The sequence below is a fragment of the Leptodactylus fuscus genome, chromosome 1, assembly GCF_031893055.1.
Source record: "Leptodactylus fuscus isolate aLepFus1 chromosome 1, aLepFus1.hap2, whole genome shotgun sequence".
Classification (NCBI taxonomy): Eukaryota; Metazoa; Chordata; class Amphibia; order Anura; family Leptodactylidae; genus Leptodactylus; species Leptodactylus fuscus.
This window is the reverse complement of record NC_134265.1, coordinates 201,575,499-201,592,457: the sequence shown is the minus strand read 5'-3', so window position 1 is coordinate 201,592,457 and position 16,959 is coordinate 201,575,499. Positions and strand designations below refer to the sequence as shown.

At 42.6% G+C, this 16,959-nt stretch overlaps 1 protein-coding gene across 2 annotated transcripts in view; it reads right to left on the bottom strand.

The window, feature by feature from the left end:
* Window positions 1-16,959, bottom strand: part of JSRP1 (junctional sarcoplasmic reticulum protein 1) — a 194,869-nt gene that overhangs the window by 7,670 nt on the left and 170,240 nt on the right. For both annotated transcript variants that reach the window (XM_075282343.1, XM_075282334.1), the window contains one exon: window positions 6,209-6,366. In XM_075282343.1, the coding sequence (XP_075138444.1) occupies window positions 6,209-6,350 (142 nt within the window). In that variant the 5' untranslated portion in view covers window positions 6,351-6,366. The remainder of the gene's footprint in view (window positions 1-6,208; window positions 6,367-16,959) is intronic.

Genomic DNA, 16,959 nt, shown 5'->3' with positions numbered 1-16,959 from the left:
GTATTCTAGTAAAATCTGGCCTACAAAATCCAATTAGCGCTCCATCCGTTCTGAGAGCGACCGTGTGCCCGTACATTAGGGTACCAGCACATACGGGGTATTGTCGTGTTCAGGAGAAATTGTGTAACAAAATGTGGGGTGCAGTTTCTCCTTTAACCCTTTGTGAAGATGAAAAATTTGGGGCTACAGTGACATTTTATTATAAAAAAAGTAATTTTTCATTTTCACATCTCAATGGTAAAAAAATCTGTGAAACACCTGTAGGGTCCAAGTGCTCACTATACCCCTTGATAAATTCCTTGAGGGGTCTAGTTTCCAAAATGGGGTGACATTTTGGGGTTTTCCACTGTTTTGGCACCTTGGGGGCTTTGCAATCGGGGCATGGCGCCTGAAAAATATTCTAGCAAAATCTGGCCTACAAAATCCAATTAGTGCTCCATCCGCTCTGAGAGCGACCGTGTGCCCGTACATTAGGGTACCAGCACATATGGGGTATTGTCGTGTTCGGGAGAAATTGTGTAACAAAATGTGGGGTGCAGTTTCTCCTTTAAACCTTAGTAAATGTGTAAATTCTAGGGCTAAATGAATATATTAGTGACAGAAATTGAAAAATGTAAATTTGACCTCCATTTTGTTTTAATTGTTGTGAAATGCTGAAAGGGTTAAGAAACTTTCTAACTGCTGTTTTAGATTCTTTCAGGAGTGCAGTTTTTAGAATGGGGTGACTTTTGGGGGGTTTTATTAGAGAGGCCTTTCAAGTTCCCTTCAGAACTGAACTGGTCCCTTGAAAAATGTGTTTTGGAAATTTTCTTGAAAATTTGGAAAATTACTGCTTGACTTGTAAGCCTTATAATATCTGAAAAAAATGAAAGGGTGCTTAAAATTTGATTGCTACATAAATCAGAGACATGGTTAATTATATTTATGAAAAAATTCGGGTAGTATGACTTTCTATTTGAAAGGCTTGCAATTTCAAAGTTTGAAAACTGCATTTTTTTCAAAATTTTCACCAAATTTCCTACTTTTTCATAATTAAAGACAAAACATATCAACGAAAATTTACTACTGACATGAAGTACAATGTGTTACGAAAAAACAATCTCAGAATCACTTGTGTAAGTTAAAGCGTCTCAAAGTTATCGCCATTTAAAGTGACACATGTCAGATTTGAAAAAAGAGGCCTGGTCCTTAAGTCACTTTTGGGCTGTGTCTCTAAGGGGTTAAAAGTTTTGCCTGCACAATTCCTTTCATCAATATCAAAATAAAAAAATTGTCTTTAGGCTGAAGCTCCAAGTTGCAAAAATGCTGCATTTTACATTACCTACATTTCTGGCTAATCCCATCTACACACTGCAGAAAAAAAATCTACAGCAGAAAATCTTCATTTTTGAAAATCGTTGCATGTCAGTTATACTTCCGGCATGAAAGTTTGCAGAGGAAATATCTGCAGACTGTCTGCGAAAACATTGCAGAAAAATAACGGCGATGTGTTTTGTCTGCAGCGTTTTTATTCTGTTTGCCTGTTCTCTTTGATGCGTCTCGCTATATGGTGCCTTAGCATACTTTTGGTTATTGAGTTTATCTGAATAGATATATATATATATATATATATATATATATATATATATATATATATATATATCAGTTCAAATGTAAAGAATCTATTTTTTTCAGGAAACAAAAGTAAGAAAAATAGGCACACAAGCTAGTTGTACTTTTCTTCTATTCTCACTTGGCAGCACCATTTCTACACCTGCATAAAGTCTTTGCAATGTACTGTGTGGTATTTGCAATATTTTGAAGGTTTGTTTGATGGCTGGAAGGACTGTCATCAGTTACCAGCTGCCCCAAACTGTCGTTCAGAAATATCACTGTAATTTAAGAGGATCTTTCACCACCTCCACCATCTCCAATCCTTATCATCTGTGAATAGTTGTGCAGCATCCCAGAGTGCTACTGCTTTAAGTGTTTGTCTATTGTGCTTCTGGGTTATGTTGGTATGTCCTGTCTTCTATGTTCTATGTTACATGTCACCATTTTTACAGCTTTCCCCATGTTATTTTTCCCCCTCACTGTTCAAATCCCTACCTTGGTTCAGCCCTGGCCAATCACAGGCCGCTGGGCGGGGTTGTAGGAGACCTGTATCCACAGTGACGATTGATCTGCAGTTCCAGTTTAGACTGTGTGCAGTGCACAGTGCCGAGTATCCCAACTAGAGATAGTCCTGAAACGGAAGTTGCTGCTGTCTATTCTTTTGGACTTTATCTGTGCTGTGCCAGGAGGAACAAGAGAGGACCCTGACAGGAGGTACGAGTTGACGCCTAGTATCCAGGTAATCGGAGCCCTGTCAGGTCCTCCTGAATCAACATCCCCAACATCCTATATTGGGAATGGCATGAGAGAAGTAGTTGTGGAGAACTGTATTACAGAGCCTGAATATCCCTGGACAATCTCCTATGACGAAGGAAGGGGGTTTGGACAATGAACTACTACCCCCATCTGCAAGCTGCCGTTATTCTCTGTTCCAGTTGTGTTAATAAACTGTTACCTGTTTCACTGCACATCTGGACTCCTGAGCACCATCAGGGCCCTTCTGTCTAACACCACACCGAGAGGTCCCCTCTCCAACTGGAAGTGCCCCAGGAAAATCTACTACCACCACCATCCGGTAGAGCTGCAGGACCCCCATTCACGGTGTCTGGCCCTGGAGTGGGACAGGAGTGGTTGCTGGAGTGTACTCAGCCTAGCAGGTAGCACACCATCTTGCCACTACAACTCCCATCCTCCGGTCTACTCCATCTGGGTTGCGGCAGTTACCTCTCCTGATTCCAGAACAGTTAGAATTATTCTCTAGCTTCCATTGTACACAAGCAACACATGCAGTTAGTTTAGGTGCCTGATGTCCTATTTAAGCTCTGTAATGTCAAAAGGGCAGTGTCAGGCACTGTGTATGATTCAGAGCTCCAATCATAGACCGCCAGTGTCAGTGCTCAGAATTACACCACTTGCCTGCTCCTGCCTGACACCACCCTACTCATAGTACAGAGCCTAAATAGCATATCAGACACCAAAACTAACAACATTGATTGCTTGAGAATGATGGGAGGGAGGGAAAAAAAGAATCCAACTGGGCCAGAATCAGTAGAGCAGCGTCTATTAAATGATGTAAAGAACTGGACTTGTTGCAGGTGGTGAAAGGTCCTCTTTAAGCTTCTATGGCTTATCCTCATGATAGGTCATGAATACCTGATTGGTTTGGATTTGGCTTTTGCCCCACACCAATACACTATAGAGCAGGGGTAGGGAACGTACGGCTCTCCAGCTGTTGCAAAACTACAACTCCCAGCATGCATACCTGCTCTGGTGTTCTTGGAACTCCCATGGAATTGAATGGAGCATGATGGGAGTTGTAGTTTCACAGCAGCTGGAGAGCCGAAGGTTCCCTACCCCTGCTATAGAGGGTCAGAAGCAGAAAGCTCCGTCATTGTAGTTTACCACACGTTATTTTGCAAAGGTTGTATACATGTATACTTCAGAATAAGAATACGTTCAAAAATAGAAATGTTATTAGTTTTTTTGGTGTCAATTAACAAAATACAAAAGTAAATAATTAAAAAAGATCTCTAAATCAAATCAATATTCAGAGTCACGACTGGTGTCTTAAAAACAGCATAACTTCTTATTAGTATACATGAATATAGTTTTTGAAGGAACTTGGTAGGGAGGTTGTTCCAAACCAAAAATCTTCTGTAGATAAACATATCTTTGCATAGCCTTTAGAAAGTCTGTTCCAGGCATACCCTTCATCCATTGATCGGCGCCGACGTTTTTGAATTACACCGCTTTTATCGATATGCAAATTACCCAGGACGAAGCACCAGAAGCCTTTGCAATGTTGCCTGAGCACCGCTTGTGTCATCAGCCTTTCATGATTCTCACTGCGCCCTTCTTTACACAGGATCATGCAAGCTGTGTTCAGGGAACATCGCAAAGGCTTCCGGTGCTCGTGCTGGATAATTTGCAAATGAATAAAAGTGGCTATTTAAAAAACGACGGTACCGATCAATAAATAAAAGGTATGCCTGGAATATTCTAAAGGCTTTGCAAAGATATGTTTAGTTAAAAAAAAATCACTATTATCCAATGATAGACTGCCTTTAAATCCTTCTTTTTCTTCATGTAATCCCAGACAGATTCAATGATGTTGAGATCATGGATCTTTGGATATTTCATCGCTTCCAGGTGTCTTCTTGATGATAGAAACTGCCTTCTATTGCAGCTATATTTGAAGAGGCACCAAGAAACAGGCAACATTGAACTTTAGAATCTGGAAAATGTCCAGCAATGCCATCAGAACTCCCATAAATTAGTGGGACCCAGCCACGGTCAATAAGAACAATCTTCAGTGTAAAAAAGAACAAGGAGTCCTGAAGGTGATGATATGGCCCCCACAGAGCCCTGATCTCAACGTCATCAAATCTGTCTGGTATTACATGAAGAAACAGAAAAAATTTGAGCAAACCTACATCTACATATGTGATTATTTCTGCAAGATTAAAGTGAATTGTTTGTATTAGTCCAATTAGCTACTTTTAGTCTCTGCCTGTGTATCTCTCCTTCAGCTCCTGCTCAGTTTCCCCTTCCTCCATAGACTTCTCCAGACATGTGTAATCTGATACATGTGATGGTGCTGTCTTTCTCCAGTTATAGCAGAGATTTGAAAGTGAAAGCCAGTTTAGCAAGGAAAGGGGAAAGGGGGGGGGGGGGGAAGGAGAGGAAACAGCCTGATAATGAGTAGAAAACAAGCATTTTGCTCTCATAAGATATATTACAAATTTTCTAATTTCTGTCTCTACTATTGATTTCTGCAAGTATACATATTTCCTATCAATCCTTACATCTGTTTACATTTCGTTTTCTATGTCTTTTAAAATAAAGGGAAAGTGCTATTAAATATTAACCATAAACATAAATCATATTATTCAATATATGGAGGAAATAGTAAATTATTGACTGCTTTAATGGAATAAGAGCAAGTTGTAATATTTTGATACACTATTATACTGAAACATGGTATGTTTTGGTATGCTCAGACATCCATAATAAGTCCATGGAAGTCCTTTATTTTACAACTTACGCTAGGTTCACACCTGCGTTCTACTCTCCGTTCTGTGCTTTCCGTCTTCTGCATGCCAGAAGACGGAAAGCACAGACCGGGTCTGGCCGTGAGCGGCGGTGAGCGTTTTGCGCTCTCCGCCGCGAAACCGGGTTTTTTAATCCGGACACAGAGTCGGACATGCAGTACTCTGTGTCCGGATTAAAAAATTCGGTTTCGCGGCGGAGAGCATAAAACGCTCACCAGACAGCTTTCTCACCAATTGAAAGACTCCTGCAGGTTTCCGTCTCCTGCTCTGTTTTATGCAGGAAACGGAAACCTGCATTACGGAGAGGACAACGCAGATGTGAACGAGCCCTTAGGGTATGTTCACACATCAGTATGCCATCCGTCCGTTTGAATTCAGTTTGACACTTCAAAACGGACTGATACACATACTGATTGTATACTGACACCTTTTTATGCTGATAGCAAATGCTGTCCTGTCCCCTAGAGGACAGATAAGGGGATTAAAAGTAGCAATTGTAAACAGAGTAGAGATAAGGAGGACATAAGGACATTTATTATATCTCCTTATCTTTACTTTGTTTACAATTGCTACTTTTAATCCCCTTAAGCTAGGTTCACACCTGCGTTCTACTCTCCGTTCTGTGGTTTCTGTCTTCTGCATGCCAGAAGACGGAAAGCACAGACCGGGTCTGGCCATGAGCGGCGTTGAGCGTTTTAGGCTCTCCGCCACGAAACCGGATTTTTTAATCCGGACACAGAGTACTGCATGTCCGACTCTGTGTCCGGATTAAAAAACCCGGTTTCGCGGCAGAGAGTGCAAAACGCTCACCGTCGCTTACGGCCGGTGCAGGTTTCCGTATCCTGCTCTGTTTTATGCAGGAAACAGAAACCTGCAGAATGGACACCTGGGCGCAGATGTGAATGAGCCCTTATCTGTCCTCTAGGAGACAGCATAAAAAGGTGTCAGTATACAATCAGTATGTGTATCAGTCCCTTTCAAAGTGTCAAACTGAATTCAAACGGACGGATGACATACTGATGTGTGAACACAGCATAACAATAGAAAATAATGGTGCATTTTACCTTGTAACACCTGAAAGCCCATACTGAGAAGGGCGGCAATAGCAGCAACAGCCAGACATCTATTGAGGGTAATTCCATTCCATGGAGAAAATTCCTCATCTCTTACAGGACCTATACTCTTGGGTTCGGGCTTCTTTTTCATTGTTGTACTGTAAGTGCTAAGAAAGAGAAGATAATATTTCTTATTGATTCCATATTTATTTAGACCATTAGATTATTATAATTTGACATTATCTGGATTTAAGGCAGCATAGCACCACCATTAAGGCTTCTAAAATACATTTATGCTATTCTGGGGGGTGCTAGTGGCACTCTTTTTTACCTGTCAAAATACCATGTTGCATTTTGGCAGATAATAAATATTATCTAATATGTATGTAAACGAGCTGTTCACTGCACCCAAGACTTGGTCATTTATGCTAAACAGGACCATGGAGCCTGAGTCGTAGATTTGGTACCAGCTTTGAGTCGGACATCAAAATAAATGTATTATTTATGATATATTACACAATTATTGCTATCCTATAATTAATTCATCACGGGGTTTTTCCTGGATTAGCCATGGTCAGAGAGAAACAGTAAAGCTCCTCTGTCAGCCATTTATGACAGAGCTAGAGTGGGAGCTGGGGTCGAAGTCAGGCTGCGGAAAAAAGTCTAGTGTCACAGACAGTGGCTTGGCCTACCGACTCTAAAGCCCTGCTGCCACAGGATATGTTTTCACCAGTGATTCGCACCCATCACTTCTTAAAATATAGATTGAATATGGGGGGTATGACCACAGGCAAAAACAGATGTTCCAGCAGACATGGCCACTCCATGTGTATGTGCATGTGAATTAAGAGTAGATATTGTTGATGTAAGATTGCACTTTCAAACAAAAAAAAGTATGTTTAATATTCCACCAACCACCACTACAACAGAACATAAGTGGTTTACAAGTAATTTTGGTGGTGGTAGGTTCTTTAAAAGGGTTGTCCTCAGAAATGGGCCTCAGTATGTTATCCGTGGGGTTCCGACACCAGGACCCTGAACAGTCAACTGTTCAGCAGAAGTCACCATCTGATGTTTATTGGCTGTGTCAGGATACTGCAGCTCTGCTCCTATTCACTTCAAAAGGAGTCCGAACAACTGCTCTTATCTCTCTAGATCAGGAGTGCTCACACTTTTTCAGCGTGTGAGCTACTTTATTAGCTGACCAAGGCAAAAGATCTACTAGGGCGGGGCTGTGGGCGGGACCGGACGGGCTTGTGGGCGGGGGCCGGGCATGTACGGGTATGTGGGCGGGGCCAGGCGGATCGTGACAGCAGGAGACAGCGGTGTTCTGCTTCGCAGTGAAAGTCACTTTAGCAGGAGGGCGAGTCGGGTAACAGCAGACATTTCTCTCTGATAAGTAATATTACACCTGTACTATTCATTCATACAAAGTTTGTTCATTTTGTAGACATTAGTCAATACTGCTAAATGGCTATTTTTACAAGGAAATTTTGAAATCTGTCTTTAAAGTAAAAATGGATTATGCAAATAAGATAAGATAATAAGAGAAGATAATCCTTTAATAGTCCCACAGTGGGGAAATTTCAGTATGTTACAGCAGCATAGTAATACAGATACAGGATAATACACAGTAATATATTACAGAAGTAGACAAACATATGCTGAGAAGAGAAGATATACTTGGGGTGAAGCAGATGGTCCCTTACAGTGTTGCTAAATGCCATCAAGGTCCCATACATGGGGTGGGATTTGTTCTCCCACATGGAGGTCACCACGGACAGTATCCTTCTGTCACCCACCACCTGTACTGGGTCCAGGGGGCACCCCAGGACAGAGCTGGCCCTTCTGATCAGCCTGTCAAGTCTATTTCTGTCCCTGGTTGATATACTGCTCCCCCAGCAGGCTACACCGAAAAGATGGCTGAAGCAACCACAGAGTTGAAAAAGGCCCTAAGAAGTGTCCCCTGGACTCCGAAGGCCCTCAGCCTCCTGAGCAGGTAGAGTCTGCTGTGACCTTTTTGGTGCAGCGCATCCAGGTGATCAGCCCAGTCTAGTTACTATATAACGTTACTAACCACCGCAGGCTATATACTGTTCTATGGCTATGGTTTGCTTCTCACTAACTCATCCGACTTTACACCAGACAAACTTGTCACCACTGAGTCACTGAAGAAATCTATTAACAAACCACTCTATTCTTAGCATCCCTTGGCATTGCTATCTTGTTGCAATCTGGCAAAACATGTAAATCTGACAGGCAATTCTGTACATTGCACTTGCAAGACTGGGCATTCCCCTTTCATCTTCAAAATACCTCCAAACAATGTTCAGAACTTCTTTGTAAAGAGTAAAACTAAATGTCCTAAGTACAAGCAAAAGAGCAAAAGTAAGTTAAAGGGATTTCCCAGTGATGCAAAAACAAAACAAGACAATACATGTGTTTATCATAAAAGAGCGAACCTAAGTCCATGTCTGTTGAGTATCAGCTCCTCTTATAGCTGTGGTGTATTACTTGTATTGCAATGCAAAGTAGAAACCTTAAAAAATATATCCTAGCATCTCCTCATCTCCTGCTACCAATACCTCCATCCAGGCCTATCCCTAACCTCTCTCATGCTTGAACACGGAGCAGGAGATAAGACAAGGCCACCTCTGCAGAGATGTATTAAAGATTATTGCTCAAGGGGCAGAAAAACGTAGACAACACGGCAATACAAATTAAGGTACTTCTGGCAACACGGAGACAGGGAAGCAAGAAGTATATATATAGGTTATTAGCTTTGGATGAAAAAATTGTTTATGTACACTTGACAACAAATGCACATTTTTGTGATGAAACTGGGGAAGTACACCTCAATATCACTTGTCAGGGATCAGAGATCACAGCAGATATAGCTGCTCACTGATACTAATTCTATGAGTATATGAACACCTTACTCGCCACACACACTCACGCTTTTTATTGATACTATATTGGGCTATGTATCACTGTAAGAGAATTTCTTCTTCTTATTATTATTGTTTATATAGCACCATTAATTCCATGGTGCTTTACATTTGGGGGTTACATACAGTACACAGAATATACAGGTAGATATAATACTAACAATGGCCGACTGGCACAGTGGGGTAGAGGGCCCTGCCCGCGAGGGCTTACAGTCTATGGGGGAAGGGGGTAGAGACAGAAGGAGAGGGGGAGACTGTACAGATGGCGGTGCGGTGATAGTGTTATTGGAGGTTGTAGGCCTTCCTGAATAGGTGAGCCTTCAAAGCCTTCTTGAAGCCTGTGATTGTGGGGGTCATGCTAAGTCGGTTCCTGCGTGACTTCTGAATAACATTGCCACCTCCATGAATGATAAAGTATCCAAAGTAGTGTCATTCAGCTCACCATATTCATTAGATTGACCCCATGTCCAAGGCCAGTTTTAGACAAAGTGTGGCCCTGGGCAAAACTAAAAGCGGAGCCCCCATATCCTAACATAGCAACACCATCATATTCATTCATTTCAAAAGTCAGTGCTGCACTTCCAACGGCATTGCTATAATCTCAAAAGATCAGGAATACAAAAAAAATGTATAGTTGTGAAACCGCTATGAGTATACGGCTATACTGGGGAGAATTACTACTATACAGACAATTACCAAACAATACACATTATGTATACACCAACACTACCTCTATACAAGGCCCAGGTAGTACACGACCTCCACACTGTGACTACCTCCATTACCCCCCTATAGTGTATATATAACAGTTCCCCTAGCTTCCTTATTAATATTCCCCCCCAGCCTTATTATTAATAGTTCCCCATAATAAATAATAGTTCTACCAGCCTTACTATTAGAGATGAGCGAGTACTGTTCTGATCAGCCGATCCGAACAGCACGCTCGCATAGAAATGAATGGATGTAGCTGGCACGCGGGGGGTTAAGCAGCCGGCCGACGTCAAAGCGGAAGTACCAGGTGCATCCATTCATTTCTATGGAGCGTGCTGTTTCGATTGGCTGATCCGAACAGTACTCGCTCATCTCTACTTACTATATCTTTATTAATAATCTCCTTATAATCTCCTTATAAATGTAAATGTTTCATACAGATATAAAATGGGAGCTATTTATAGGGAGTAACTATTAATAAGACTATGGAAACTATTATTAATAATAAGGGGGCTAATAGTTCCCTGAGATTTATTAATAATAGAGCCTCCTAATTAATAATAGTTAATATATTAGGCCCCTTTATTAATAATAGTTCCTCCCTATCTCCTATCTATCTATCTATCTATCTGATTTATTATTAGTTCCTTTTTATACAAACTCCCCTAGACTTATTAATAGTAGTCTCTCCTTATAAATAAATAAATGAGCTATTTATAATAACTATTAATCCCTTCCTGCCAACGGCATTTTTTGATTTTCGTTTTTTACTCCCCCCCCTTTCAAAACCCAAAGCTTTTTTATTTGTCCACTCTCAGAGCCATATGGGGGCTTAATGTTTGCGGGACAAATTGTTCTTCATTATGCTGCCATTAATTATTCTGTACAATGTACTAGGAAGCTGGAAAAAAAATTCAGAATGGGGATTTGAAAAAAAAAAAGTGCCTTTGTGCAATTTTCTTACAGGCTTTGTTTTTACGGCGTTCACTGTGCAGCCAAAATGACATGTCACCTGTATTCTGTGTTTCGGTATGATTCCGGGATACCTAATTTATATGGTTTCATTTACATTTTAACCCCTTAAAGGGGCTCTATCATTGGGAAAAGTTGTTTTTAGATAAGCACACCCTTGCATAGCCTTTAGAAAAGCTATTCCATACGTACCTTTTGTATGTAAATCGCCTCCGTGGTTTTTGAATGAGTCCGTTTTCATTCATATGCTAATCAACCTATTGGTGCACCCCGGAATTCTCATCGTGCACCCTCTGTGCTATTCTTTCCTAGATATGTGAACAGCACAGGCTGCTGCTGCTGATTTCCTGTTTGCACACACAGATAGGAGAAAATAGCAGAGACAAGTGCTGCTGAGAACTTCCTGTGCTGGCTGGAAGCTAATTAGCATATGAATAAAAATGGGCTCATTCAAAAACCACTGAGGCAATTTACATACAAAGGGTAGGTGTGTAATAGTCTTTCTAAAGGCTATGCAAGGATGGGCTTAGTTAAAAATGACTTTTGCCAATGATAGAGCCCTTTTAACAAAAATCCAAAACTGTACCAAATTTTTACTTCCGTATATGGGGATGCATAGGACGTATTTTTTGGGAGTCCAGGTGTACTTTCTAGTTATACCATTTTGGGGAATTGTTATTGCTTTGTGAAAAAAAGTAGTGAAACAGTGAAAAAACGGCGGCATGTATCTCGCCCGGCGGACTCAAAAATTTCTGCACTTGAGAAAGGACCCGTGGTGGTCCGAAACGTGTCGTGCTTCTTATTTGTCTTGTAATAAAAAACCTGTTTTATATCACAACATCTGATCTCCCTAAAGATGTGCGCGGACCTGTGCTTTCTAGTATAGATAAGATGCCGTTCCCGCCTATGATATTGGCGCGTGTTGTGTGGGCGCATTTGATGACAAGTGTCGGATAGGCGGGCTCCAGGACCACTGGGGTGTGGCGATTGGCTGATGCTTCAGTCTGGGTGAGGGGGCTACTCATGGCACTCTGTATAGTGGTGTGTGTGGGTCTGGCCCATCCGTTGTGTGTCTCCTAGTGATTGCATGAGCCTGGCAGGTGGAGAAGTGGCTTGCTCCATAAAAAGATGCTAGATGTCACTGTTTGTTACCACTGCTATTAGTTGCAGTCACATTATAGTATCAACGTGTCATGGTGTTTTCTGTGCTATCCTAATATCAACAGCAGTTCTGTTTTCTATATCTTGACCCCTGATGAATACTTATAGGATATGTGTAGGGTCTGCTTGGTCAGTCTTCCAGGAGTGTCATTCTTCCAATTGGTGTAGATCCCTGAGCTGGTTTAGAGACTACTGGTGGTGTTGGCGTGGCATTAGGCCATTAATCTCACTACCAGAGTCTCAATTTACTGTATTACAATTTTGCCTGGGGGTATTGCTTCTATTACACCTTTTTCAGGTAGTGATCCTCTACACTCACCGGCCACTTTATTAGGTACACCATGCTAGTAACGGGTTGGACCCCCTTTTGCCTTCAGAACTGCCTCAATTCTTCGTGGCATAGATTCAACAAGGTGCTGGAAGCATTCCTCAGAGATTTTGGTCCATATTGACATGATGGCATCACACAGTTGCTGCAGATTTGTCGGCTGCACATCCATGATGCGAATCTCCCGTTCCACCACATCCCAAAGATGCTCTATTGGATTGAGATCTGGTGACTGTGGAGGCCATTGGAGTACAGTGAACTCATTGTCATGTTCAAGAAACCAGTCTGAGATGATTCCAGCTTTATGACATGGCGCATTATCCTGCTGAAAGTAGCCATCAGATGTTGAGTACGTTGTGGTCATAAAGGGATGGACATGGTCAGCAACAATACTCAGGTAGGCTTTGACGTTGCAACGATGCTCAATTGGTACCAAGGGGCCCAAAGAGTGCCAAGAAAATATTCCCCACACCATGACACCACCACCACCAGCCTGAACCGTTGATACAAGGCAGGATGGATCCATGCTTTCATGTTGTTGACGCCAAATTCTGACCCTACCATCCGAATGTCGCAGCAGAAATCAAGACTCATCAGACCAGGCAACGTTTTTCCAATCTTCAATTGTCCAATTTCGATGAGCTTGTGCAAATTGTAGCCTCAGTTTCCTGTTCTTAGCTGAAAGGAGTGGCACCCGGTGTGGTCTTCTGCTGCTGTAGCCCATCTGCCTCAAAGTTCGACGTACTGTGCGTTCAGAGATGCTCTTCTGGCTACCTTGGTTGTAACGGGTGGCTATTTGAGTCACTGTTGCCTTTCTATCAGCTCGAACCAGTCTGGCCATTCTCCTCTGACCTCTGGCGTCAACAACGCATTTCCGCCCACAGAACTGCCGCTCACTGGATGTTTTTTCTTTTTCGGACCATTCTCTGTAAACCCTAGAGATGGTTGTGCGTGAAAATCCCAGTAGATCAGCAGTTTCTGAAATACTCAGACCAGCCCTTCTGGCACCAACAACCATGCCACGTTCAAAGGCACTCAAATCACCTTTCTTCCCCATACTGATGCTCGGTTTGAACTGCAGGAGATTGTCTTGACCATGTCTACATGCCTAAATGCACTGAGTTGCCGCCATGTGATTGGCTGATTAGAAATTAAGTGTTAACGAGCAGTTGGACAGGTGTACCTAATAAAGTGGCCGGTGAGTGTACTCTTCTTTTGAGGGAGGATAGTTTGAGTGAGGGACAGCTGAAGCTTAGGTCTTCTCCCCATGTTTACACCAGCTGTCATCCGATTACACACACAGAGTTTAGTGTGGGTTGGTATATCTGGTATCTATTGCATGGTTGATACATATCGATGTTATCATTAAAAAAAAGATCGCTAGCGGTCTACATAGACCTCTATTGTGAGGGGGCACATTTTGAGGTGGATTCCGCACCAAAATCCACCCCCTCTTGCCCCGTGTGAACTATCCCTTAAAGATCCAAACATGGTTTCTGAACAGATTTCTGATGTAGAAGGCAAAAAAAGTCAAATTTTTTTGCCCAATCAGGAGTGCAACTTCTCTATTTTATGCTAACCATTGTACGTCAAAGTGGTACCATTTAAAGAGGACCTTTCACCACTTTTGGGCACATGCAGTGTTATATACTGCCGGAAAGCTGACAGTGCGCTGAGTTCAGCACACTGTCGGCTTTCCCGATCCGTGCCCGGTGTAAAGAGCTTACGGTGCCGGTACCGTAGTGCTCTATGGTCAGAAGGGCGTTTCTGACCATTAGCCAGGAATGTCCTTCTGCCTCGCGGCGCCAATCGCGCTGTACTGTGGAGCGGGGGAGGAACGCCCCCTCCCTCTCCTGATAATACTCGTCTATGGACGAGCTGTGTGAGCAGAGGGAGGGGGCGTTCCTCCCCGCTCCACAGCACAGCGCGATTGGCGCCGCGAGGCAGAAGGACGTTCCTGGCTAATGGTCAGAAACGCCCTTCTGACCATAGAGCACTACGGTACCGGCACCGTAAGCTCTTTACATCGGGCACGGATCGGGAAAGCCGACAGTGCGCTGAACTCAGCGCACTGTCAGCTTTCCGGCAGTATATAACACTGCATGTGCCCAAAAGTGGTGAAAGGTCCTCTTTAATATTCCGTACAGTGTACTGGAAAGCTGAAAAAAAAAATTAGAATGAGAGAATTTAGAAAAAAAAATCTGCATTTGTGTCATTTTGTAGTAGATTTTGTTTCTAAGTCATTCTGTTTGCAGTGAAAGTGACAGGTTAACTATATTTTGAGGGGAATTACAATTACGACGATATCACATTTTCATAATTTTTGTTTTAACACATTGGAAAAAAATCAAAAAGCCATATTCTGACAGATGTAACTTTTTTATATTTCTATATACTGGGCTACATAAGACACTTTTATTGGCAAGGTCAGAGATAACTTTTTATTTATTCTATCTTGGGGAATGTTCGATATTTTGATGCTTTTTATTAAAATTTCTGAAGCGAAACAATGAAAAGCAGCGCCTAAGTCATTTGGCTTTCGCCGTATGGTATATAATGTTTTTATGTTTGAAGTTTAGGCATTTTTGGACGTGGGGATAGCTAATGTTTATTTTTACTTGGAATAATATATAAGGTGACTATTATTTATAATGGAAGAACTGTTTTATATAAGGAGTGCTAGTGTGTTTCTCCAAAAATAAGACCTACCCCGAAAAATAGCCCTAGCATGATTTTTCAGGATTTTTGGAGTATGCTTGAACTGTAAGCCCTACTCCAAATATAAGCCCTACTTCAAAAATAAGTCAGGTGTCCAGGAGCGATACATGTAAAAAGGTAAGAACCAATAACGTAGACCATTCATCAAGGAAAACGGACACCCCCAAAAGAAAGCAGACACCCCCCAAAAGAGTTGAACCTCCAAAAGAATCAGACATTGACCTTAAGTGAGCTATTTGTGCAAGATGGCACTAGTGTGATAATTCTCCACAACAATAAGGTTTGACTACTACTAGTGCTAGGCTCTCACACAAAGACCAAATAGTCCTGTTGGCATCACTCCAGTGTGGCTATATCCAGTACCCAGGGATAGCCAACTGCTACACTTGGCTGCAGTTGAACACTGCTGCAATGGCAAGGGACCTGATAGTGCCATCCCTTTGACAGGAGTGACTCAGATCTGTGTGTGACAGCCCATCCACCATTTCGCAGGGATACAGTTGAGGTCCCAGTGTTAGAAGCTAGGGTCCCACCCCGTATACGATATGTAAAGGAGAGAGCTTCACACAGTTATGTGCCACCAAATAAACGTGTTTTTATTGGTAGAGCGTGATGGAGCATCCACCATTGGCACTTGCAGACTGTAATTGTTTTGGGCGTAAGGGGGTCTGGTGAGTGGATAGTTGTTTATAGAAAAAAAAGACATCCCCTGAAAATAAGCCCTAGTCCATTTTTTGTAGCAAAAAATAAATATAAGACCCTGTCTTATTTTCGGAGAAATACGGTATTATAACAGGAAGTTTTTGTGTCTTATCCAGTCATGGCATGGTGTTATTAGGGTCTAATCTAGCTGTATCACTCTCCTGAGGAACCCGGCCTCATGTCAGAGACCGGGTGAAACAAGTAGAGAGGGAGCATCAGGGTGGGTGTCTCTGTAGGAAGGACGTGCCATGTATAATAGCCAGATATAACATCAGACAATTATCAATGACTATTAGGCATCCTCCGTATTAGAACAGCAGGGAGGGAATCCTGTCATTCTATACCTCTAGGCTGTTTCTACACATTGTATAGACAAAACATCTACTACTGCCTTTGTTACAATCATTACACTATATCTATTAACAAGGAGGCAAATGCCCTTAGCCTCCACTGACTCCCTGATTAAGGTAGTGAATTAGTGCAACAGAGTATCGTGTTTGGGTGCTTTATGTATCAGCCTGAACACATATACCACGCTATTGTAAACCTAATACTGTGTATTTGTTCTCTGACAAGCTGCACCAATATACACTGCTCAGTTATGTCTCCATGATACATCCATTGAGTATCACAGTCTGCAACCAGTGACTGTGTACTTCAGCAGCCTTAGCTCATAGACACTTGTGGACAGGGCCGCCGATAGGCCAGTATTACTGCTACTGGCATCAGGGGCCCGGCCAAATTGAAAAATGGGGGGGGGGTGTTGGCCCGCCACCCTGTGCCGGCCCCCTGGAGCCCGCAGCAGTCATTGTATGTCCAATTTCAACTAAGATCTGAGTTGAACACATACGCGGCTACAGCAAGGAGCTGTCACAGTTCAGCTCCTTGCTTTGCTGCTGCGTCTACACTAGTCGCTGTGTAGACGCGATGTGATGACGTCACATCGCGTCTACAACTGTGTGCGAGTGAGAGAGAGAGACGCGCAGAGGAGGAGAGGAGAGGAGAAGGTAAGTGTAATGTGTACACTGAGGTGGAACGTGAAACTGGGGGCAGATGAAGGAGAGGACGGCATGACACTGGGGCAGAGATGTGGAGACATGAATCTGGGGGCAAAGATGGAGGGACATGAATCTAGGGGCAGAGATGGAGAGGACATGAATCTGGGGGCAGAGATAGAGGGACATGAATCTGGGGGCAGAGATGGGGGACATGAATCTGGG